Here is a 24,600-nt window from a genome sequence, read left to right on the forward strand (position 1 = left end):
TATTGAGGAAAGGCAGAGATCAAAATGTTGTCACTATCACCAATGTTTTGCATACTTTCTATTCTAGTGCTTTCCTCACCTTAGCCTCCTTCAGCAATTTTTACATTAAAAAAAAAAAAAAAAAAAAAGAAAATAGCATCTGTTTTCAGGTGATGCAGGATTTCCTTTGGCTGTATTTAATTTATTGAGCACTCCAATAAAGCTGTATCGCCTTGATATAATGGGAAGAAAATTCCACTGGCAAACATTTTACTTATTTGAGTTTACGGGGCCAATTTACAAAAACTTTAAGGACTGTTGTAAGATTAGGAATGTGTTTTTTTTTTTTTGTTGTTTTTTTTTAAATGGCCCATTTTGAAGTATTATATAAGGTTAACAGTTCATGTAAACCGTTTTTAGATGGGTTTATTACTCATATTTTTAAAGCAAGAGAAAACACTTCACATAGTCCCTAACATTTACATTTTTCGATTAACAGTGCAAAATAAATGTCAAGGAGATTATATATATATATATATATATATATATATATATATATTATATATATATATATATATATATATATATATATATATATATATATATATATATATATATATATTATATATATATATATATATATATATATATTATATATATATATATATATATATTATATATATATATATATGTGTGTGTGTAAAATAAATAAATATAAAGTTTGCTGGATAGATAGATTGCAGAGTGTTAACTAATGTGTACTGCACTGTACTAATCCTCACAGTAATAGACAGGGTCTGTATGGTCCTTTTAATTCCAGTTTCCAGACACCACTCCAGGTCCACAGGTGCTCTCTACACCCCTGAAGTTTTTGGGGCTGCAGGTGAAGATGCTACCATCTGTCCACATAGCTCCATGCACTTTTTAAATTTGGGTTGTCCATTTAAAGCATGCCTCCTAGTTTATATTTTAATTATTATTATACTTAGACTATTTTAATATAGTCCTCCATGACTGTTTGTTTTATTTTTTGGCAGATTGCTACAGAAAGATACAAATATATTCATCACAACAAAGTTTCTATAATTTCTGTAAATTTCTATAATTCTTCTATGGCCTAAAGAAAACAACACCACCTTTTATTATGGTTTGCTGCTAAAAAAAAAAAAAAAAAAATACTATTGAATTAAAGAGTAAGTAATGGGGTTCCGAAAAATATAGTGTTATATGTCCCCACGTGTTGCTACAAGTGTTTAAATAATGTACCTGTAGTATTTCTGTTCATTGTCTCTTTCAAATCTCTTTTTAAAATGACCGCTCCAGAGTACTGGGGTTTGAGATTTGTCTTCCAAATCACTTCAGGAAGAGAGTTAAAATATAAACGCTATGGTTTTTCAGTTCCGTACCACATCATGGATCGTTATTGCTTTCTTACCTGTTTGACAATGTGGGCAATAATCCTTACACTATCAGTGCACTAGAGCAGACATTGTGAAGAGAGGTTTGAAACAGACTTTAAAGTGCAAAAAGTTGTCGAGATGTTTTAAGAATGAAAATAAATTCCAGGTATATAATTTAAACAATTTTAGCAACATGTGGGGATGTGTAACGCTATAATTTTCGGAACCCCGCTACTTACTCTTTAAGAACACACCAACTTAAGGGTGTTAAAGCCATGTGCAGTTTAATTTTTGTATTTATTTATCCAAAACAATGGAGGAGCTTGGCTATTTATCACTACTGTTTTTATGTGGCATTTGTAACTTTCCACAACGTGCTGCTTCATTGCTGTTTGAAAGTGCTCTTGGTATATTGGCATGTTCATGATTTTTTTTTTTATTTTTATTTTTCCCATTTTATTAAATAGCATCAGCCACCCTCAACCTGTGTGTACCCTTCTTTCTAACTTTTTGTATGCTGATCATTCTTTCAAGCTGTCATGGTTTAAAGATGCTTTATACTTGTATCAAGGTAAATTCAGCCAAATATTTTGCTAAGGGGAAACTCCGACAATGGATACGGATATATGTTGTAATACTGTCTAAATACTTGTTTGGGAAGTGTATCTGAATGTGCGTGTGCATACAGTGTGTGCAAGCGCTATACCTGAGAGAAGTATACAGCATCTTTTAATATGCTGTGTTTCTCTTTGTAATTGGTTAACAGTCCGCTTTGTGTTTTGTAGGTTCTGGGTATGGGATCAGTCAGTCAAGCAGACTGTCCTCCTCGGTGAGCGCCATGAGGGTTCTCAACACAGGCTCTGATGTGGAGGAGGCGCTAGCAGATGCATTGGTATGTCCCTTCCCCAAACAGACATTGAGTAGCCCCTTAATACATACGTAACCATTACTTATTCATACTTGGGTATGAATGGATGAGTTAGTCACTTTTTATCTTGAACCATTTGTAATTGTCGTAAAGCTGTTTCATGCTGCAGTTTTGGATAACTGCCCTTCACAATATAGTGGGGGGACTGGTGTCGATTAAAATGGTCCCGTGGGAATTAAATGATCAATTTGGTTTATTTGCTGGAATCCATTATATATATAATATATCTAGATAGATAGATAGATACATAAACTACCGTTTTGCAATAGACAACATAGATTTACACTTGGTTCCTATACATGTGTTTTGGGGTCAGTCTTTCTAGTGAAATACGTATTTCCGCAATAAAGCATCAGTTTAATTTTTATACAAATTACATATGATGTCATAGCACTATTTGCATAATTGTGTAACTGACCATATCTCCTTCCATTCTTGACATTACAATAAAAATGTTAGTTTCTAATTATAGGTTTTGGCATTAATCTTTCTATGAAATACTTATTTTAGAAATAAAACAACACAATTGTATCACAAGAGGCTATTTCAACCATAAAATGAACATAGCATGGACATATCCCTCAAGCTGTCTTTCGACACCTGGACCCTGTCATTGGCTGCAGCAGTCTCTGCCCATATTCCTGTTTTCACAAGCTGCCTCACACAAGGTGCACGTGTCCGTACCCTTTTAAATTTGCTTTCTACACAAACAGTTCGTTGTGGTGCAGCTTCCAAGCCGATCGCCTTCTTGATGCCATCCGTAACACATTGGCACAGGTAGAGTTGGAGATGCAATTTCCCGTTGTTTCCACACCATTGCAACATAGTTTGTTCAGTTAATCGTCTGTACCAGAGCTGTCATTGTTGGTGGCAGCTTCTCATCAGTGTACTGGCGCTTACTGAAGAAAAACCAAGAATTTCTTTCACCAGAAGAGATTGCTGTGCCAGACACATAGCGTTGACCTGTGTAACGCTCAATCGCACTGATATCATCTTCCTCCTGGTTTGGCACTCTCTCAAGGTTGCCAAATGCCTCTAGAATGTGATCATCTTTTTTCCACAATGCATTTCAGCAGGAGATTTTGGATTTCCCACAAAATGTGCCAGTAATGATTGCATACACTAAAGGCATGGAATTCAGAGAGTGCTGAAACTAGTTCATCTCAGAGAGCTTCATATATTGGGCCCAATATGATGATTCACTGCTTGCATCCTGTTTGAACGAGTAATGATGTGGCAGTGGAAAATCTCTGGAAGCTCCACAAAGCCAGCACTAGCACATTTGTGTCAGGACACTGAATACAGATTGATGTGTCACCCCTCTGCGTAGTGTCAAGAACGTAGAGTAGCATTCAGGTATCTGCCAAGTGATCTACAGAGAGCCTGTTCGACTTGCATTACTGGTTAAGTGTTACATCATTTGTACGCTTTTCCATCTGACGCTCGGTTGCCACACCTGCCAGAATCCAATGCCGCATAGTGCACAATCTTGGCAAATTATTTTCATGTCACCATCAATGTGAGACTCACTAATGTCACCCTCAATTGCTGCTATCTTGGCAGCACTCAAGCAAAATAAATCTGGTTCACTGCGACTAAGACATGGATAAAGTCAATGTCAGCAGTATGGTCAGTGATCATTTGTCTCACGTATTTGCAAAAAGGTGAAGTTTCACACCTGTGTGATTTCAATATGAAGTATGCCTTGTGTGCATCATTAGTGGACAGTATTTTACCATCCTCAAGCAAGTTTAAGAGATTCAGGTACTCAACCTTGGCATCAATCTCATTCTCAATGACAGAATTCCTTTGTGGTCGTGCTCGGGCTCCTTGTACCTCACACAATATGGTCTGTCCAGCATGTTCGATGGTATTTGATATCGGAGGGCATCATCAGGCTGTAAAGCACTTCCGAGATGCACTTTGTGGGAAACTGACAGTTGCACCATTACTTTTTAGTGAGTCTTCTGTCGCATGTTCTAATCGTTTGTTTACATCAAGTAGCTCAGTTTTGCCACATTTAGCTTGGGCTGCCACATAGTGTACAATTATTTTATAGGTGTCTTTACCGGTTACGTTCCTCACCAGTGGCTCACTTGTATTTGTTTGGCATATAATGCGTTGACTGTAAGCTCACTCTGCGGTTTCTTCTCAGGGATACGTTCCATGGCTGCATCGGGCTGCAATAGGTCGAATTACTTCATTTCTTGTATTCTTATCTTGCTCAGTTATTCAGTGGTTCACTGAAAGAAACTACACATTTTAGAAACAAAAAAAATCTATTCAGTGTCAAATATGGTAGGCGATGCAACCAGTTACATATTTCCACATACAACGGTAAGACGTCATGCCTAATTTGCATGTAAATATGACTAATGTTTTAGTGTTGAAATAAATATTAAACTAAAATGGACCCCCACTAATTTTACTAAACTCATTGTTGCTAACAAAACTTTGCTTCTGCTAACCTCTTATTTGATTTTTTTTTTTTGTGCTGTCAGCTGTTAGGAGACATAAGGAGCAAGGTAGAGCTTTAAAACTTTCCAACTCTTCAGATACATTGCATGTACTTATCTGTAGTTCACTAAAATCCACTTGCAAGAAGAACTTGACCTTGATATTTAAGCTTTTCACAATTTAAAAATATAAATACACATTTTAAATCCCAAGTTGCACAGGGAATCTAGATGCCTGGAACATGTTTTGAAGTTAACTGCCCATAGAACACTGCAGATTTTGATTTGTTTATACCAGTAAAATTATTATTTATTTCTTAGCAGACGCCTTTATCCAGGGCGACTTACAATTATTAGCCTAGACAGGTGGTTCTCAACCCATGTACCTAATCAGAGCAAATTTATGTGACCTAACACATTTTAACTTTCTTTTATACATTGCTAAACTAACTTAGTTATGTGTGTGTGTTATAACCGTAATCCCGGCAAAATCTGAAAACTGTTGTAAAGGGGGCCTCCTCTTATCAAATTTTGCAAAGTTAAGTTTTAATGCTGGCGCACTAAATATACATAAATGCATTGAAACGTGTTCAAGCTGTGGGGGTCCCAGAGTGGCTCACCTGGTAAAAGCACAACCACGTGGTGTGTAGGGTAAGTCATACAGTGCAGGTTCACGTCCTGGCTATACAAAATAGCCGTTCTTCCCTGGGGATTCCAAAGGTAGTGTTGTGGGTTAGGGAAGCAAAACTGGCAGGTACTGTTTCTCCTCATTGCGCTACAGTGAACCATGCTGGTCAGGCGCCCAGTGAGCTCAAAAGCGGACACCTGCAGTGCTGGCCTTTGTCCGGCAGAGGTCGGAAGGTTGCATCCGCTCTTGAGTTCCTGGGTGTAAAACAGGAAGCTGGTCATGGGATCGGAAAACTCACACTGAACCTTTAGTTCTCCTGAGCTGTGTGGGGAATTACTGCAGTGAGGGGAAAAAAATATTGGACATTCCAAATTGGGGAGAAATCGGGGGGTAAAATAATTGGGCACACAAATTAAAAAAACAAAAAAACTGTTCCGGCTACATGCCTACACACAGGGTCAACCAAGAAAGCTTCAACCACCCCTGTAACAAAAACAAAACATTGCAACATACTCGGTAAACTTTAACCCTTTGTGTTTGTCCTGCAGAAGAAGCCTGCGAGGAGGAGGTATGAATCCTATGGAATGTACTCGGATGACGATGCCAACAGCGACGCCTCCAGTGCCTGTTCAGAGCGTTCCTACAGCTCCCGCAACGGCAGCATCCCCACCTACATGCGGCAGACCGAGGATGTGGCAGAGGTCCTGAACCGCTGTGCCAGCTCCAACTGGTCCGAGAGGAAGGAAGGACTCCTGGGACTGCAGAACCTGCTCAAGAACCAGAGAACGCTGAGGTGTGGCTGAGACCGGGAAAGGCTGGCTGTTCAGCACCTTTTTTATGTAGTAGTAAAAAATAAACTAAAGCGATTTCATTATCGGCTGCTCTGTGTGCTCTCAATCTCCTTTTGTGCTGTATGATAAACCTACATTTTTATGTAATTTCAATTTATATTTTGGAATAAGTACGGTATTTAAATGTTATTGTTAAATCTTCCACTCAAGATTTAACAGTAAACATTTAATAATGAACTACCCTAACTTTGGCTAACCTTAGTTTAGCCTTATGCCTTTATCAGTGTTATTAATACATATGGACATATCACTGTTCGGTAACACATTGATCACAAGATTTGATTTAAACTAAAGTGGGAACATTATCTTAAGCAAAAGAGCTAAACCACATTATCTGTGCAGTATATAAAATAATTAATGATTTGTATCTGGATTAACCGGTATCACTTTTGTTTGCTGTCCCCCTACAGCCGTGTTGAATTGAAAAGGCTGTGTGAAATCTTCACTAGAATGTTTGCAGACCCGCACAGCAAGGTACGTGCCAGTGTTTAAAGCATGAACGTCATTCTGTGATAAATAGTCATAAACATTACCTTTTTAGTGGAGACAATGTATTGTCTGCCGTTTCTTTCCTAGATTTAAGTTAATCACCAGATTTTATAGCATAGTGTACATTTTATTTAATATTTTTTAACCTGCATTTGCCAGTACATTTTATTATTATTATTATTATTATTATTATTATTATTATTATTATTATTATTATTATTTTTAATGTATTTATTTTTTATTAGACAAAACTAATAAACAAACATTTTGTCTACTGCTTCACTGTATTGTGGCACTAGCAGAAACTATGTCTACTGACTCAGATTCTTAATAGTGAAATATTAAGTTATGGAGTAGTATATTAAACTAATTATTAGATGTTTTCTTAAAGACTTCCCAGTGAGATTCCTGTCTACCTTGTTGACCTCCTATTAGTATATTGCTTTATTCATTAACAGCTACATTTCACGGAATCCCTTTTGTTTTAGTGGAAAGGGCATAAATGTCCTGTTTGATAGCAGGGTTGCTGATATTGTCATTTGTTTTCCCATTTCATGAAAATGCTATTTTAAAGAGCAAGTATATTCAGATGTCTCATTTAATTGATATACCCTTTTTTATGATGGTTCTAGTTGCTCCAATAAGTTACTGCCAGCGCGGCACAGACTTCCGCGATCCATTCAAATAATGTGACAATGGGAACTTGATTTTGAAAAGTTACTAATATATTGGAGCAACAGAACCATTGCAAACATCATAGAAACGTAATTAATGTCATGGAAACTTGTTTGTGTGGCTTATTTTACAGTTGTTTCTTTTAGTACAGTATGATTGTAAAATGTTTTGCTTCTTTGTATTCTGATGTATGAAGATCAAGAGTGCTGCAGGAGTGATGGAAGTTTTGCCTCTTATGTTATCCCTTTCATGAACCTGTAGGAATAAGCCATGTACTTGCAGAATCTTAAATTGATTTTGTTTTAGGTTTTATAGCTGGAAACTAATTGATGTATTTATCTCTTTTTTTGCATGCCCTCCCCTGTGTTGGAACTCTCTATAGAGAGTAAGTTTGTTCAATATTTGGTGTAAACCTGTCCCTTGCATGATGGTGAAATTGAAATATATATATATCTCTATCTCTGAATTCTCATTAATAGAAAGCAATATCCTGATACGAATTTTCTAAAGGGTCCCAGCCAAATTCAGCACTTATTGTAAATTACTTCTTATAATACAAATTCACTTCATACAGATTTCCTGTTTGTGAAAGAAAATTTTGAATTAAACTAATTGCCCCAGTTCGAACAGCCGAGTATAAAGGATATTGGGAAATGCATTAACTTTCATCCACATTAGCGTCTCTCTACTGTATTTTAGTGCTGTTTTTTTGCGACTCCTGATCCTATGATGGTTTTCAAGTTGCCATAGTAGTCCATGAGCCAAAACTCAGAAAGCCCTTAGTTTTTGAGTTGGCTGCACCCCCCAATTAGACTAAGGTTTTTTGGTATAATTTTGTTCCTTAATATTTCTAGATTCCATTTCTGCCTGTTGCCAAGCTGAATAATTGTCCGTTTAGATGCAAAACAACCTATTTTAGACCTTCCCTTACTGCGATTAGTTTAGATTACTAGGGAAAGGCGTAAATCAGGAGGGCGATAAGTAAACTGCTAAGGATATAAATTAACCACTAAAGTGACACACTGCTGTGTGTGTGAATCAACAAGGCTGAAGAAACTCCAAAACCAGGTTCTGGTCTAGACAGGTGCTTATGCCATAAAGAAGGCATCCATGGCAAACTCCTTTCACATTGGTTAGCTGGGAGATCTTCAAACATGCTGCTGAAATTTGTTGCGATGATATTTTTTCCAGATTGGAAGGTTCTTGGCAGGAAGGACCTTGGGGCTCCTATCACAGGTCATGCTATCAGATGTATAGCCATTCAGGTCACCTCAAACTAATTCAGGCCAAACATGAGAAAAAAAGGAAAATAACCACTGACAGAAGGGATGACTCTCCTACCAAGAGAAATGACTCTCCTCCTACCAAGAGAAGATCTCGAATGACTAGTGTCAGTCTACCTCACACAAAAGTACAATTGTACATTATATGTCAGGAATAAAATAAATCGTCGTACAAGAGTCACTGACACAATATCTAACATTTGAAGCTGGTGCAAGACTTCTGCAAGCTGCACAAGCAAGGAATGATGCACATGTAAGTGTCGTTGAACTGGAACAGCAATACAAGTTATGTACCACCACAGTTGCTACAGTAATTACACCAACAAGAAATCCCTACATGCAGTCAAAGCACAACAAGAAAAGAATATCAACGAGACCTATAAAGGGTTCGATATGAGGATGACAGTGATACTGACATAAACAAAAATCAAACTTTGTTTTCACACTAGTGCAATCCTTAATTTTTTAAAAAAAAAATTTTTGGTGATCGGAAGATTGTGACTCCTTTATTTTGATCTTGGTACTACCTTAAAGGGCCAGATAGTTTGTTTAAATTAATTTATCATTATCAACAGCTTTATTAATAAGGACACATTTTTTCAAAACCGGAGCTTGACTCCAGCATCCTGCTTTTACCGTCTTTACTTACCAACTTGATCATAAATGCAATTTATACAGCATTAAAAAAACCTAAAATCAGGTTAAGTAGTATCATTATGTTTATAAACATGATAAATAACACTTGTTTTAAGTAAACTGATCTTGTAGAAGTTCAAATTTTGTAGCTTGGTATAACTGAATCCATCTCAAAGTTGATTTAAATGATACCAAAAAAACATTAGTCTCACAGGGGATGCAGCCAACTTGAAAATTTCTGTTCTTTGCCCATGGACTATAGTGCTCACACAACAATGCTATTTCCATAAAGCAGCGCAAAAAAACGTGCACTATCCTTGCTTACAAAAGTGGAGGTGTTGTGTTGAAAGTGATGGATAATGCACCATGTACAGGAAAGAATGATGTTGCTGCATTCTGAAAAAACGGGATACAATAATACAGGCCTATGAACAGCAAACTGTGGACGCAAGTCTTCAGCGTTTGCTCAATACCTGATGTTGAGGACACCTTGCTTTTGCAGTTTAAAAATGCCCATGATCAGAATGGGACATGCAGATTAAGTTCACTTGCAACTGTATTTTCAATAAAATGCACAGTACTTTTGATGGTACTGTAATTTAAGTATGATGTCAGTGTTGCTGTAACTTCAGTACATTTTGACAGTATGCATTTGGCTTAGACTTCTCATTAATAAAAATGACTGATAAGACAAATTTTTGCTGGTCCCTTAAAATTTGTATTAATGAAAGTTGATATATATATATACACACACACACATGCATACATACATACACTTTGGTTTGTTTTGTCTTGGAAAAATCTGTGAGGTTCATGAAATATTGTGTAAATAATAATAAACAGTATGGAATGCTTTTTTTTCACTAATCCACTGACATTTCATTGTTAAAAGCCATACCTGTCCACATTGTATGATGTTTGGTGCAATTAATCTTAAGCATGTGGCGACTACAATGTTTACAGCAAGATATTAAGAATAAATTGCTTCACCTATGTGAAAAATATGAAAAAATCTGTCATGTAAAAAAAACATTTGTATGTATATCTTTCTATTGAAGGTCTATAATATCTCAGATTTTTCTGTCAGTCTGGTGATTTGCAGAATCTAATCTTGTAGAGAAAGAGCTGTGTTCTATCGAGAGCTCAGGTCAGCCCTCTGCAAATTGATGGGTTCCCTCGAGTACTCATTTTAAATACAGTACGTCGGGGTGGAAGATTCTTAATTTCTTGAATCCCTGTGTTATGAATCCTCACATCTGTAAACTGCTGTAATACATCCTAATTGACTATAATTTGAAGAGTGACCTGGATACTGACTTGTACCTTCATCTAATACATGGCAGTACTGTATTATGCTTCCTACAGCCATATTGTGGACAGAGCTGTCAAAACTAAATAATAAGAAAAGTATTCTAAAACAATTGGTTGACATTTTGAGTTTTTGGGGTAATTATCAGGCACATTTTTTTTTTTTTTTTTTTTTAAAGAAGGCCTTAAAAGAACTGTCTAGTGGATGAACTACATAACTCTGTAACCTAATAAATTCCAGGGCGAAGAGAAACATAGCTAGTTGTTTTTAAGCTTGGTTGTATGATTTGGGTACACAGCTCCAGTCTGGCTGACATTTACTTGTATACCCTGCTTCTGGTGAATTATTCCTTTAATGGGCCACTTCAAACATGCTTGTTATTATTTAGCAATATATGCTTGCTTACCAAACATCCCAGATTTTTTTTTTTATTTAGTTAATTTTATTTTGTATTTAATGTATTTATGTAATGCATGTAACACACATAATTATGAAATCTCTCCGCAGATGACTAATACTGGTAATTCTGAATGGGGGCTGGGGAGACTTGGCAGTGGAAAGCCTGATATTTGTTTTATGTCTAGATATTGACTCCCTGCTTGGCTGCAAAGCTCTGCCTTCTCTGTCAGTGTTTCTGTCTCTGAGATCCAGCTGTAGGTCAGTCCGGGTCAATGTCTCTTCTGCTTTCCCTCTAGGTGTTCAGTATGTTCCTGGAAACACTGGTCGACTTTATTCACGTCCACAAAGAGGACCTGCAGGACTGGCTGTTCGTATTGCTAACACAGCTCCTGAAGAAAATGGGTGCAGATTTGCTTGGCTCTGTGCAGGCTAAGGTCCAGAAAGCACTAGATATTACCAGGTACTGCCTTTTTAAGTAGATTTTTGTGAAAGGTGGGAGTTTATTTTTAATGTTTACTAATTTATAATATATAGTAAACCCTGATATTGATGTAATACAGACATCTATTACAGACAATAGAGATATTTTGCTAGTTTGATCAGATGACATGTATCAGATAGTGTACAAGAGGAAAATTATATTACATTACGATTAGATAACTGTTTGTTTTTTAATTGTATTTAACTGTTATAAAAACTAATATAGGGTGCTGTAAAAACTGAGCTGATTTACACCAGATATAGCAAGTGTATAATCGAAATATTTTAGATTACAGTATTTAAGTCTGATTTGCTGTGCCATGTAAGAGTATAAGAAAAGTTATGAACAGTAAGAGGGTTGGTGAACCCAGAGTCCTTTTCAAGGTGGTCCAACATGTCTTGCTTTCTTCTTGAATCCATCTCAATGGAGATGATGTGCACTGATCTCCTTCCTCTTTCTTTGCAGAGAGTCGTTTCCAAATGATCTCCAGTTTAACATTTTGATGCGATTCACAGTGGACCAGACTCAGACACCTAACTTGAAGGTCGGTACCCATGCCAGACTGAATACAGAATGCCTATTTCTTATTGTTTTTGTATTTTTTAACTTGGTTTCCTTGCAGCGGTCTATAATATTTCCACACTCAAGGGTTGTGCATCATCATTTCTGCTAGGTTAGAAGTCAGTAAAAAGAATCACTGCAAAAATAAATGTTTGTTCTATTAGTTTGTCATTTGTGGCTAGTAGATGGTGTTTGAACTGGAAGGTGAGTATTAATTTGTATGTATTAATGTAAAGGCCGTGCCTATCAATGCTGCTTGGCAGAATTTTTTTTTTTTGAAGCTGATACTTTCAAGCTTACATCTGATAAGCAGCTACTCATGCATAAACCTCTAAAGCACACACATAGCAATGCTGTGATGGTATTGAACTGTCTTATAATTGGGGGAAAACACTTGCTATATTGTAATGTTATACATTGTGTATATGCTTGGTTATAATGTTGTCAAAACAATTTAGGGTAACAAAGTACTGGAATCTGGATGACATTGCTATTTTGGCCACACAGCATTTTTTTTCTTAACCTCCATAACTATCAGACCCCTCCCACCTTGCTCAGCTAACCAATGCACTCGGTATGCACAATAAGTGTGCTGACAACTTACAATAACAGGACCCCTTGTCCTTTATTACTTAAATAACCCTGCACAGCACTTACAAGGCTGTGTTTACACAAAGACGTTTTCTAGCTTTTACCATGCTTCTTTATTCTCTCTGGCGGCATTTTCCAATTTCATTTTCCTATTAATTTATTCTCTCTCTCTCTCTCTCTCTTTCTTCCTTTCTTTCTTTCTTTCTTTCTCTTTCTCTCTCTCCTCTCTCTCTCTCTCTCCCTCCCTCACTTGTTAAGCCTATAAGCTCTGCCTCTAGCTATGTTTATAATTCATGCACTCTCCTTTCTCTCTTGAAAACCTGCCAGGAAGCCTTACAGGTACAGGGCAGCTATAAAATTGCTTCCCCACTGCCACAGAAAAACAACACGCCATACTTGCTCACTGCAGGAGCAAATCCAGGTGTGGAACCAAGCGGCACAGTGCAGCTGTGGGGAAGCAATCTTATATCTGTAATGTAAGTATTCAGCGGGAGACAATAATAAAGCACATCGAAAGTAAGAAAACCCATCATGGCTGCATTGCAGGGAGTCGATGTGGTAGAAAGAGCCTGTGAGCTTTGGAAACCCTGGTGCACACTTATACATTTATACTCTCCTGTTTTGCTTCAAACTAGGCTGTTGTATTAGAGCTGCATCGTAGCCTGGTTCCACACACTTTGCAAGATCCACATTTGCATGTGTACAGTTCCATTAGGAGGCTTTAATAAGTTTCAATAATTACAGCAACCACACAATTAGTCAAATGTGTGCTCGTTTTGTGTTAATTTCCCAATAATATTCCTACCACATCTTCTTTAGTACATTATGAGCTTACTTTGAAGCAGACTTAGTCATAGACATGAACTACTGTGCTATGATAGCAAGACAAATATTCTACTAAGGTTAGTAGCTCATACAGCAAAACCCCCCTTACAGCACTGCAAAATACCACAAAAGAGTTAGCCTGCACCCTTACTTAAAACAACTACTTTTCCCTAAAAGTGCACCCTTACTTAAAACAACTACTTTTACCTAAAAGTTATCAGCTGTCGTTTATTAAAATGGTAGTGGCTAATTTCTCAATATAGTCTGATTTGAATAAAAACCTGCAAACCAGAAATATAATTGCCCTATTAAATCCCCTGCAGTTTTTCTCCAGTGTTGTGGTGTTTTGGAGGAGATTTTAAATAAAAGGCTTGAACGTTGTTGTGTGCTGTAGTTGAAAGTGTTGTTTGCCCCACTGGCAGGTGAAAGTTGCGATACTGAAGTACATTGAGACGCTGGCTATGCAGATGGATCCCGGGGACTTTGTTAACTCCAGTGAAACCCGACTGGCCGTCTCGCGAATCATCACCTGGACTACTGAGCCCAAGAGCTCTGACGTCAGGAAGGTAGGGTATCCTGAACAGTAATTTTTAATAAAAGTTCTTAAGCTATGTATAGTAGGAAAATGTATCCTGGACACTTTCATGAATCTTTGTGAGACCAAATTGAATGCAAATATATCTGGGGAAAATCAACCAATGTGTTGGAATGTGCAAAATGAGCTCAGTTTTTAAATGTTCTTTTTACCTATGATTATTTTTAAGGTGCTCATAAAAGGTGAAGGTCAGTTAGTCTCCATGGAAATCAGCAGTAAAATGTCCTAAAATATGCAAAGAGAAACAATTTATTTTCTGCGAAGAATGTCATATTGTGTGGCAATGATTTTTCAATGAAAAATAGTGTCAATGAGTATTAAAAAATAAGAAAACATTTATTAATGTATTTATTTATTTGGCCGACGCCTTCATCCAACACAACTTCCAGGTGTTATAGAGTGCAGTAAAGGGTCACAATGCAAGTTTAATATTTTACAGTACAGTCTAAACAGGCGGGTCTTGTGGAGGAGCAGAAGGTGGTGAGAGACAGAGGTCCTGAAGTTTTCCGGTAGCTGGGTTCACCACAGAGGGGGCTAGGGAAGAGGAGGAGCGGGCACGGGAGGATGGAGAATGGAGGGAAGGCATGACCAGTCGGCCTGTAGAGGAGGAGTGGAGAGGGCGAGAGGGGGTGTAGGGAGACATAGATACACCAGGCCTGTCTGCAATGTGATGCTTGCACGGGTACAGTAAGAGCAGCTGCTTGCTTCAGGAGCAGCGTTGCGCAGGACTGAGATACTCGCTTCTGCGCTGTTGTTGGTTTGCATCACAACCACAGTATCACTATGCCGTTTTGGTGAACAGCTATAAGCATCACCGTTGCAAAGGCTTGTTAGTTCATTCAAACAAACAGGCTTCCCTCAGTCTCGCGTGGGCATCCCTATACGTTGCCACCCGTGGTGACTGCGACACTGTGCACCCATACCGAACCGGTACCATGGTAACCGACCCACGTCCAATCCCGAACCGGGATCGAGGCAACCACGCCAGTACCGAACCGGTCCCGAATCAGTACCAACCTGATGTTAAGGTCACCAAGCCGGGAAAGTAGCCCAGGCAGAAAACCGTTTTCACAGCCTTCCTCATTCTCCTCGAGCTCTGCCTCTACTTCCCTTCCACTGAGGTGATCCTGAAAAGAGCCCATTCACCCGGGGCGTTCGCCGCACGGCTAGGGAACTATATAAGCTTCCTGGTAGCCTACCAGTCGCATTTGCTGCGGTCACTCTCCACGAACCACAGGCCATCACCACAACAGCTGAATGAGCTGCACATGGTGAACCAAAACCTGCTCCATGTGTCCAAACTCAACGCACAGGCTGTAGGCAGAAACCTGGCTGTGCTGGTAGTCGCCCACTGGCAACTTTGGTTTTCTCAGGCACGGGTGCCTGACTGGGACAAAGCACTGCTGTTGGACAACCCAGTCACTCCAGGGCATATGTCTGGTCCTGCAGTGGACGAGATCCTGCAGCGCTCTTCACTTCATACGTCTGGTCCTGCGGTGGACGAGATCCTGCAGCGCTCTTCACTTCCACTAAAGAGCTGGTTCACCTGCTTCCCAAGCCAGAGTCCTGCGCGGGTCCGATTTTTTTTTTAAAATTTTTTACGACGTGCAACCTGCTGCAGCACCGTCTTCTTACCCACAACCCGCCCTGACCTGCAACCCGACCCGAACCAGCAAGTGTTTGTCCTTTACCTACTGCCTGTGCCGACTGACTCTCACGCGCTCACATTCTCCACAGATTCAGTTTATACAATAGGCTTTACAGCGTGGTAGCTCCCTGTAGTGGTCTGGATGTATTTTAAGATAGGAGCATATTAACTGTCTCTACTTACTTTACTAACATATTAACCAGCTCTACTTATTTTACTATAAAATGCCTTTCTTCTTTCGTGCCACCAGTTTAAAGGGAGCTACACCTCTGCTTTCGCAGAGATGATTTACCAGTTTTGTGGCTGTCTTTCACAAAAAACATGATGACAGGTTTTACAAGTAATGAATTCAGTCACATGTTAATTATTTTCATACGCTATGATTCCAAAAGAATTCCTCACTTCTGATTTACCTCTCGAAGTATTATCCACCACATGATATAAACCCTGAGCAGTTTGTTTCACTTCGTCCACAGACATCTTTAACCTTTTTAGGGTCTGGGCTATTTTTGCCTGTTTTTTACGGTTAGATTTGTGGCTATAACTTTAACTGTAGGTTACAGGTACAGTGCCTATAGTAAGTATTCACCCCCCTTGGACGTTTTCAGTTTGTTGTGTTACAACCTGAAATCTTGATGCATTTAAATGGGATTTTTTTTTCTTTGATTTACACAACCTACTCAACACTTTGAAGAGGCAAGAGAATTTTTATTGTGAAACAACAGTTAATGAAAAATAAAAAAACTGAAATGACTTGGTTAGATAAGTATTCACCCCCCTGAGTCAATACTTGGTAGAACCACCTTTGGCAGCAATTAGTTGTGAGTCTTTTGGGGTAAGTGTCTACCAGGTTTGCACATCTGGATCGTGCAATATTCGCCCATTGTTCTTGGCAAAATTGTTCAAGCTCTGTCAAGTTGGATGGGGATCGTTGGTGGACAGCAATCTTCAAGTCTTGCCACAGATTCTCAATCTGATTCAAGTCCGGGTCTTGACTGGGCCACTTTAGGACATTCACTTTCTTGTTTTTAAGCCACTCCAGTGTCGCTTTGGTTGTGTGCTTGGGGTCATTGTCCTGCTGAAAGGTGAATCTCTGTCCCAGTCTTAGGTCTTTCGCAGACCTGAAGCAGGTTTTCCTCAAGGATTTGCCTGTATTTAGCTCCATCCATGAAAAGCATCCCCATAGCATGATGCTGCCACCACCATGCTTCACAGTAGGGATGGTGTTACCTGGGTGATGTGCTGTGTTGGGTTTGCACCAGACATAACGCTTTGCATTTAGGCCAAATAGTTCCATTTTTGTTTCATCGGACCACAGAATCTTTTGCCACATCTTTTCAGAGTCTCCCACATGCCTTTTTGCAAATTCCAAGCAGGATTTTACATGGGCTTTTTTCAGAAATGGCTTCCTTCTTGCCATTTTTCCATACAGGCCAGATTTGTGGAGTACCTGAGCTATTGTTGACACATGGACAGTTTATTCCATCTCAGCCATGGAACGCTGTAGGTCTTTCAGAGTTGTCATTGGCCTCTTGCTGGCTTCTCTGACCAATGCCCTTCTTACCCGGCTGCTCAGTTTGGAAGGGCGGCCTGCTCTAAACAGATTCTGGGTGGTGCCGTATACCTTCCACTTCTTAATGATCAACTTAACTGTGCTCCAAGGGGATATTCAATTGAAATCTTTTTATACCCCTCCCCTGATCTGTGCCTTTCCACAACTTTATCCTGGAGTTGTTATGAAAGCTCCTTGGTCTTCATGGTAGTATCTTTGCTTTGAATGCACTACCCAACTGTGGGACCTTACAGAGACAGGTGTATTTAATCTGAAATCATGTGAACCACTTTTATTGCTCACAGATGGGGACTCCATTTAGCTTATTGTGTGAATTCTGAAGGCAACTGGTTGCACCTCCCCCCCCCCAACAACCCAATTTTTTCACACATTGAAAGTGTTGAGTTACTTACTTACTTACTTACTTACTTACTTACTTACTTACTTACTTACTTACTTACTTACTTACTATGGGCACTGTATATAGTGTGTTTCTGTATTGTGTACCTGTGATTTATTGCTTGGTTATTTAGAATAAATAGAGTAAACATGTTAATGTGTGTAGTTGTTTATGTAACTTTTTAGTATGATTGTAATTACTGCCACAATTGTAATAGAAGAAAATATCACTAATTTGTAATTTCAGCCAACAATGCTGCTGTAATTGTAATTATAATTGACCTAAAATCTGATTAGAATATGGTTATTAATTACCTATGTATAGTAGCAGTGGTAGTATTTTTCATGTTAATATCTATGTATGATTATTTAATGCACGCTGCCGTTTATAGGGGGCTTGTGGGAAGCAATTTATTTTATTATAATCTTTGTAATCCAGTGTTCAGGCAGCGTTACCATGGACGTCGCAGAACCCCAAAAAACAAATATTGAGGACGGCGGGGGGGCAACTGCATATAAAGTAAGCATTATTATAGGTGTAAAAGTTTAGGGTGCTTAATTCATTAATCGCTACCTCCATTGGTGAGAAAAATAACCATTGGCTAGATGTCGCTGTAGTTGTATAAGCAGCTGGTACTTAAAACTATAATTTTAATAGGTACTACCAATACATTTGTACCGTGCCAGTGTAGTACCTAGAGAGATACTAGTGCTGCACTAGTTTTTATTAAGATTTGTCAGTACCAATTTTAATTAACTTATTTTGCTAAATTTGCTAAATGTATATTTTTGAACAGAGCAGGTTTAAAATACAGCCATTGGGGGATAATTGGGCTAACTGATCCTTCTGATTTGAATTTGTGCTGAGTATCCCATGTAGAGAGAAGCCAAGAAGAAAGTATGTCTTGCTGAGAGTGTGTGCTCATCTCCGCACAAACACATCATTTGAGATTCTCTATTTTCGGGATTCTTTTAAAACAAAAATAAATGGGAAAACTAGCAATGTAATGGAATAATTTAAACTGTTGCAGCACTCAGATACTTTGTAGTTGCTAGCATCACTAAAGTACATAGATAAACCTAGCTAATGGTCAGTGTGTCAAAGTATTATTATTATTATTTATTTCTTAGCAGACGCCCTTATCCAGGGCGACTTACAATTGTTACAAGATATCACATTATACATTATTTCACATTATACAGATATCACATTATTTTATATACAATTACCCATTTATACAGTTGGGTTTTTACTGGAGCAATCTAGGTAAAGTACCTTGCTCAAGGGTACAACAGCAGTGTCCCCCACCTGGGAGTCAAAAGCCCTAACCACTACTCCACACTGCTGCCCTGAGTAGAAATATGTTCTTAATACATTCATTGTACAATAAGGATATTGCTCTGTAGTTTATCCTCTCTAAAAACTTGGGGGCACAGTTATTTCTGGATAGTGCAATAAGTTATATTAGATGTTTTACTAGCTACTAGCCATCTCTCTTTATATAAATAAGCTATTTCAGTAGGACTGTAAACACTCCCCTCAGTGATGAATGAACTTTTGGACTTGTAAAGGTGCTGTGATAGCTATTTAATCTCTATGCTCAGCCTTGTCAGTGTTTCCTATTGGTGTAATCTGATTTCATACAATATTTAAGACAGTCTTCATTCAAGTGATTAAAGACAATTAGAAACGAGTACCTGAAAACCCATTCTGCCCAAAATGAAGTCCAATATATGAAATTATGAATGCTTGTTTTATGAATAAGGATTCATAATGATGCTAACCAATAACAAAACTGGAAACTTGGTTAAACAGAAACAGATAGAAATGCATCTTAAGTTTCTAAACGTGTCAGATTTACTGTAAAAAAAAAAAAATTAAATTGCTATATTTGGCCATCTGTTAGCACCAGCTAAACAAAATGTCAGTTAAAGTTGTTTTCATCTGAGTGCCTGATCAATAAAGCAATTGACTTCACTGTGTACACAATCATTTAGAAGAGAAAAGGAAAAAGCAAGGCGTCTGGCAAGTGCCTAAGTATACTGTAAAATCAATCAAAAAGTCACTGATTTTAGATGAAAATTAAAGTTAACTACTTGTGTATTGGACTTTAGTTTAAGTTTAAGTTCTGAAATCTGTTTGCACTCCATTAAACTATTGAGCAGGAATGTGGGTGCATTGCCAGACAACATTCGGTATGTGTTTACAGGGGCGTAGCTAGGAATAGGTTTTTACTGAGGCAAAAATAAAATTGTCTAAAAGAAAAACTAAAAAAAAAACCTGCATATCCTGTTCATCTTACGAAGGTGAAGGTTATAGTCTTATAAAGCCTGGAGACTATTAAAGCAAACTGTAAAGCAATATAAGTCGCTAACTCTTTTTACCCAATGACCCACCTTGGATGATGATTGCAAATTCATGACCCATATTTTTTTAAAACAAATTGTCAAAACACACCAACCTAAAATTACCCCATTCACACTGTCAGAAATATGTGGTATTAAAAGGACAAGAATAGAATTTATAAATTTGAATAAGTAGATGGGTTTATACCTTCATCGAGAGACATGCGTTTGGTTCATTGTTACTGAAGTTAATGCTGACACTGGTGACAATGATGCTACTGCTGGGACTCATATGTCTGGTGCTGGGACTGCTGGAACTGGTGCTGCTACTCTTGGGACTGGTAAGACTGGTGCTGCTACTGCTGGGACTGGTAAGATTGCTGATACTAGTGCTAAGACTGATAGGACTGCTGGGACTGTAGGATGCCACGATTTAGAAGGCTTTACTTTTAAATATAGTTTGCCAATCCTCCTAGGGCCTGATCTATCGAAACACTAACACTTCTTCCTGGGAGACCTCCTTGTCTCTGTGGACATATAGCAGGGCAAGGCCATTCAGTCTATTTTCACCCTTACTGCTGCAAGACCAATCAAACCTATCGAAAGGATGCACTCAGTTAAGCTCATTCTGTCATGAACCACAATATTAACCCAGATATGCCTGCATTTAACATGGGCGCTGGCAACAGTTTTTTCTCTGACCTTGCAATTCTGTTAGTGTAGGAATTTCTTATGAAGATGACAATAAATTTAAGAAATCACAGAATCCGCATCAAACTGAATGAAACGGAATAAAACTGAGATAAAAGGAGGCGCTACGACTGAATTCTGAAACCTTCTGTAGAGAGTCAGGGGATTGCAGGAGGAGGATGCCATCAACACGCTCTTATTTACATAAGAGCATAAGAAAGTTTACAGACAAGAGGAGGCCATTCGGCCCATCTTGCTCGTTTTGGTTGTTAGTAGCTTATTGATCCCAGAATCTCATCAAGCAGCTTCTTGAAGGATTCTCTGTGTAAAAAAGTGCCTCCTATTTTCTGTTCTGAATGCCCCTTTATCTAATCTCCACTTGTGACCCCTGGTCTTTGTTTCTTTTTTCAGGTTGAAAAAGTCCCTTGGGTCGACATTGTCAATGCCTTTTAGAATTTTGAATGCTTGAATCAGATTGCCGCGTAGTCTTCTTTGTGCAAGACTGAATAGATTAATTTATTTTAGCCTGTCTGCATATGACATGCCTTTTAAACCCTTGATAATTCTGGTCGCTCTTCTTTGCACTCTTTCTAGAGCAGCAATATCCTTTTTGTAGCGAGGTGACCAGAATTTAAAAGCACAGCGGGTTCAGCACCACGAACAGCAGCAACAACAGCACAGCAACCAACTACCCACGAGCGCTGCAGCGCTCACAGATATTTACACAAAGCGGAGCAAATGAAACTCCCCAAGTCCCACGTGGCAGGCTGGCACAGTGCCAAGTAGGGGAAAGGTCACAGCAGTCCCAGTGCTGTAGCGGTTCAACCTGTGCGCTAAATACACATGCCCCATTAGTCAGTAGACAGTACTGTATAATGCTATAAACATACGCCAGGTAGGGCAATACTTGAACAGAGCATCAGTGTGCAGTTAAAGTGACGAGAAATAAATAAACCCATAAATAAAGCAAACTCAGCTGCCCGGTTTACACATTTTCTACAACACATCAATATTAAAAACAGTACTTCCTTGGATTTGTCTCTAAAGAAAACATTAGGAAAGTATATTTTTTTAAACTGCTGTCGCCAAACAGAGAATTTATGGTTAGAATTACCTCCAATTCTTCTATCCCATGGCATCAGGGCCATCGCACAAAAATACAATATATGAAAAGTACTAAAATCTAACAGCTATGAGTCGTTATCGAGGAGGGGGAAGGCATTGCCGTTGTGCAAGAAATATTGATTTTTCAAAACGTATCACAGCTAAACATCACATTGCACAGGACTGTCAGCAGAAAAACAATATTAATATAAGAAATAAAATCACTAAACATTCTTACCTAGAGTTTCATCTTGGAGCATGTACAGGACCGTACCGTCCACTGTATAATATACTGGACTACCTGCTGCTCTAGAGGCCGGTTGTACAAACAAGAACAAAAAATGGGATCGAATCTGGGGTCACTGGAGTCGGATTATGAGAAGGTGTTGTACTAGTCGGATCTGGATCAGGCTCCACTGATCCATAATCTTGATCCAATTCTGGAGCTACATGCAGCGTAACCAGGGAAACTGTCCAATGAAAAGCGAACATTTGTGTGACGCAAGGTTTAAATACACCGGTAATGTTACAAAGAAATGGCAAATAAAAGAAATACAAAAACATGTCAATTTATGCCACTCTTAAATTAAAGTGGGCACATTATTTTCAAAATCTTTTAGCTATGTGTTGTTTTTTTTGTTTTGTTTTTGTTAAACGTAGAGAGACGATTTTTACCGAGGCGGCTGTCTCAATGTACGCTACGCCCCTAGTTTAACAAGGTTACTATTCCTCCTCTTTTTGACTGTCATTTTTAAGAGAGCTCATTCTGTAGCCAGAACTAATTTGATTTTATTATGTGTTTTGAAGAAACCTACATTGTGGTGGTTTCAGAGCTGTTTTTTGTTAAATATTTATATATTTTTTTTAAACTTGCTTGCTCCTCTAATGCTTTGTTATTATTATTATTATTATTATTATCATTATTTATTTCTTAGCAGACACCCTTATCCAGGGCGACTTACAATTGTTACCTTCAATGGTTGCAACACCACTTTTTATGTTCTATTTACTGTCTCGCTTGTTTACTTATAAAAATGATCTAAACCGTGGCGAGTTTGTAACCCTACACCATCTCTATCTCTTATGTTCAGTTCTGTTAATAAATTATTCCCTTTGTTAAATCTGCCACTGTTTAGATTATAAAATAGACCCTAATTGGTTTATTTAGGTGAGAATCTGAAGGACATCCTAAAGATTTGCATCTGTGGGGAAACAGACCATTCATTACTCTAGAGTGAAGGATCTCCTCTATTATACTTTCCATATAGTAAATGCTTCAATACAGGTAAGTGGAAGGAACAGATCAGTGGTTCCTGCTGGTTCCTAAGGGTCTGTCTTTGTGTTTGTTTCAGGCCGCGCAGGTTGTGTTGATTTCTTTGTTCCAACTCAACACCCCAGAATTCACTATGCTGCTGGGAGCTTTACCAAAAACATTTCAGGATGGTGCAACCAAACTACTTCAGAACCATCTTTGGAACAGCGGAAACACTGCCCAGGTACTTTGCTGAATATATTCTTTAACATGGGCGCTGGCAACAGTTTTTTTCTGACCTTGCAATACCAGTACCTTTTTGTTGTGCTTTAGTTGACAATGGCGTTTGTTCTCCAGGCTCCCACAGGTAGCCCACTGACTCGCCCTACACCACGCTCCCCAGCCAACTGGTCCAGTCCCCTCACCTCTCCGACAAACACGTCTCGGAACACTTTGTCACCAAGGTAAGTCGCTGCTTTCCTCTTGGTTCAGCTCCTTTTACAGTCAATGCTCGGATGCAGTATTAGTGATTTGTTTGAAGTATTCATCAAAAACTACCATACTTAAAATGCCTTGTCTAATCTTTTTATATATTTTATAATCGCCTAATTTATAGTTCAACAACAAATAAGTAAAACATCTTTTAAAGGTAAAATTGAAATCTCATTTCTACAGCTGCTTTTGTTATGAAATAAATTGATAGGTCAGGCTGTGCTTTTGCAGTTATTGTTAATACTATGCCAGTACACAGGTGTAGTAAGAGTAAAACACAAGTCTAAGGATTTGTGGATCAACAAAGAATATGGCACTTTTACTTTTTTGTCTGCTGTGTCACAAGAACATGAAAAAATGTACAAACGAAAGGATGCCACTTTGTGCTGTCCGGTTCCTAGTAGCAGATTGATTTTAAAACTGTCAAGTTGGATCTTAAAGAACCCCAGTGATACATGGCTAGGTAACCCATTCCGTACCCTTAACACTCACTGTGTAAAGAAGTGTCTCCTACCCTCTGTCCTAAGTCTATCTCCACTTAATTTCCAACTGTGTCCTATGGTCTTGGTTTTTGTGCTGCACTTAAAGTATTGGTTTGGATTAACTTTGAACTCTTTCTAAGATTCTTGTGCAGCTGAAGTAAAATGGAAAACCGTCTCTTGTGGAAACTGGCTTGTCTGTATGCCGATGTAGTCCTTAAATTTCAAGTGCCATCTCTTTTTGTCCCAACAGTGCATTTGACTATGATACAGAAAATATGAACTCAGAAGACATCTACAGCTCTCTCCGTGGCGTGACAGAAGCCATTCAGAACTTCAGCTTCCGCAGTCAGGAAGACATGAACGAGCCGGTCAAAAGGGACTTGAAAAAAGACGGAGACAGAGAAGCTGTGAGTGTTTAGTTCTGTTTCTGGTGGCTTGTTTTCTTCCCAGCCCTTCAGAGGGCATGGGTAATGCAGGGCAGTCTTACTGTTTAGCAGGTAGTAGTAGGACCACATTTTGTTGGTCCATTGACTGTTCTTAATAGTGAGT

General features: G+C 38.5%; 1 protein-coding gene across 37 annotated transcripts in view; it reads left to right on the top strand.

Annotated features, from left to right (window-relative positions):
• Positions 1-24,600, top strand: part of LOC117435503 (CLIP-associating protein 2-like) — a 147,442-nt gene that overhangs the window by 111,870 nt on the left and 10,972 nt on the right. For 9 of the 37 annotated variants that reach the window (XM_034058708.3, XM_059012854.1, XM_059012855.1 and 6 more), the window contains 12 exons: positions 800-862; positions 2,165-2,271; positions 4,809-4,832; positions 5,940-6,184; positions 6,653-6,716; positions 11,330-11,493; positions 11,980-12,058; positions 13,914-14,057; positions 18,125-18,205; positions 23,178-23,321; positions 23,435-23,541; positions 24,302-24,458. In XM_034058708.3, coding sequence (XP_033914599.3) covers positions 800-862; positions 2,165-2,271; positions 4,809-4,832; positions 5,940-6,184; positions 6,653-6,716; positions 11,330-11,493; positions 11,980-12,058; positions 13,914-14,057; positions 18,125-18,205; positions 23,178-23,321; positions 23,435-23,541; positions 24,302-24,458 — 1,379 coding nt within the window. The remainder of the gene's footprint in view (positions 1-799; positions 863-2,164; positions 2,272-4,808; positions 4,833-5,939; positions 6,185-6,652; positions 6,717-11,329; positions 11,494-11,979; positions 12,059-13,913; positions 14,058-18,124; positions 18,206-23,177; positions 23,322-23,434; positions 23,542-24,301; positions 24,459-24,600) is intronic. The other 28 variants (XM_034058731.3, XM_034058741.3, XM_059012876.1 and 25 more) reach the window with 7 other exon arrangements.

Source organism: Acipenser ruthenus, chromosome 3 (genome assembly GCF_902713425.1).
Source record: "Acipenser ruthenus chromosome 3, fAciRut3.2 maternal haplotype, whole genome shotgun sequence".
Taxonomy (NCBI): Eukaryota; Metazoa; Chordata; class Actinopteri; order Acipenseriformes; family Acipenseridae; genus Acipenser; species Acipenser ruthenus.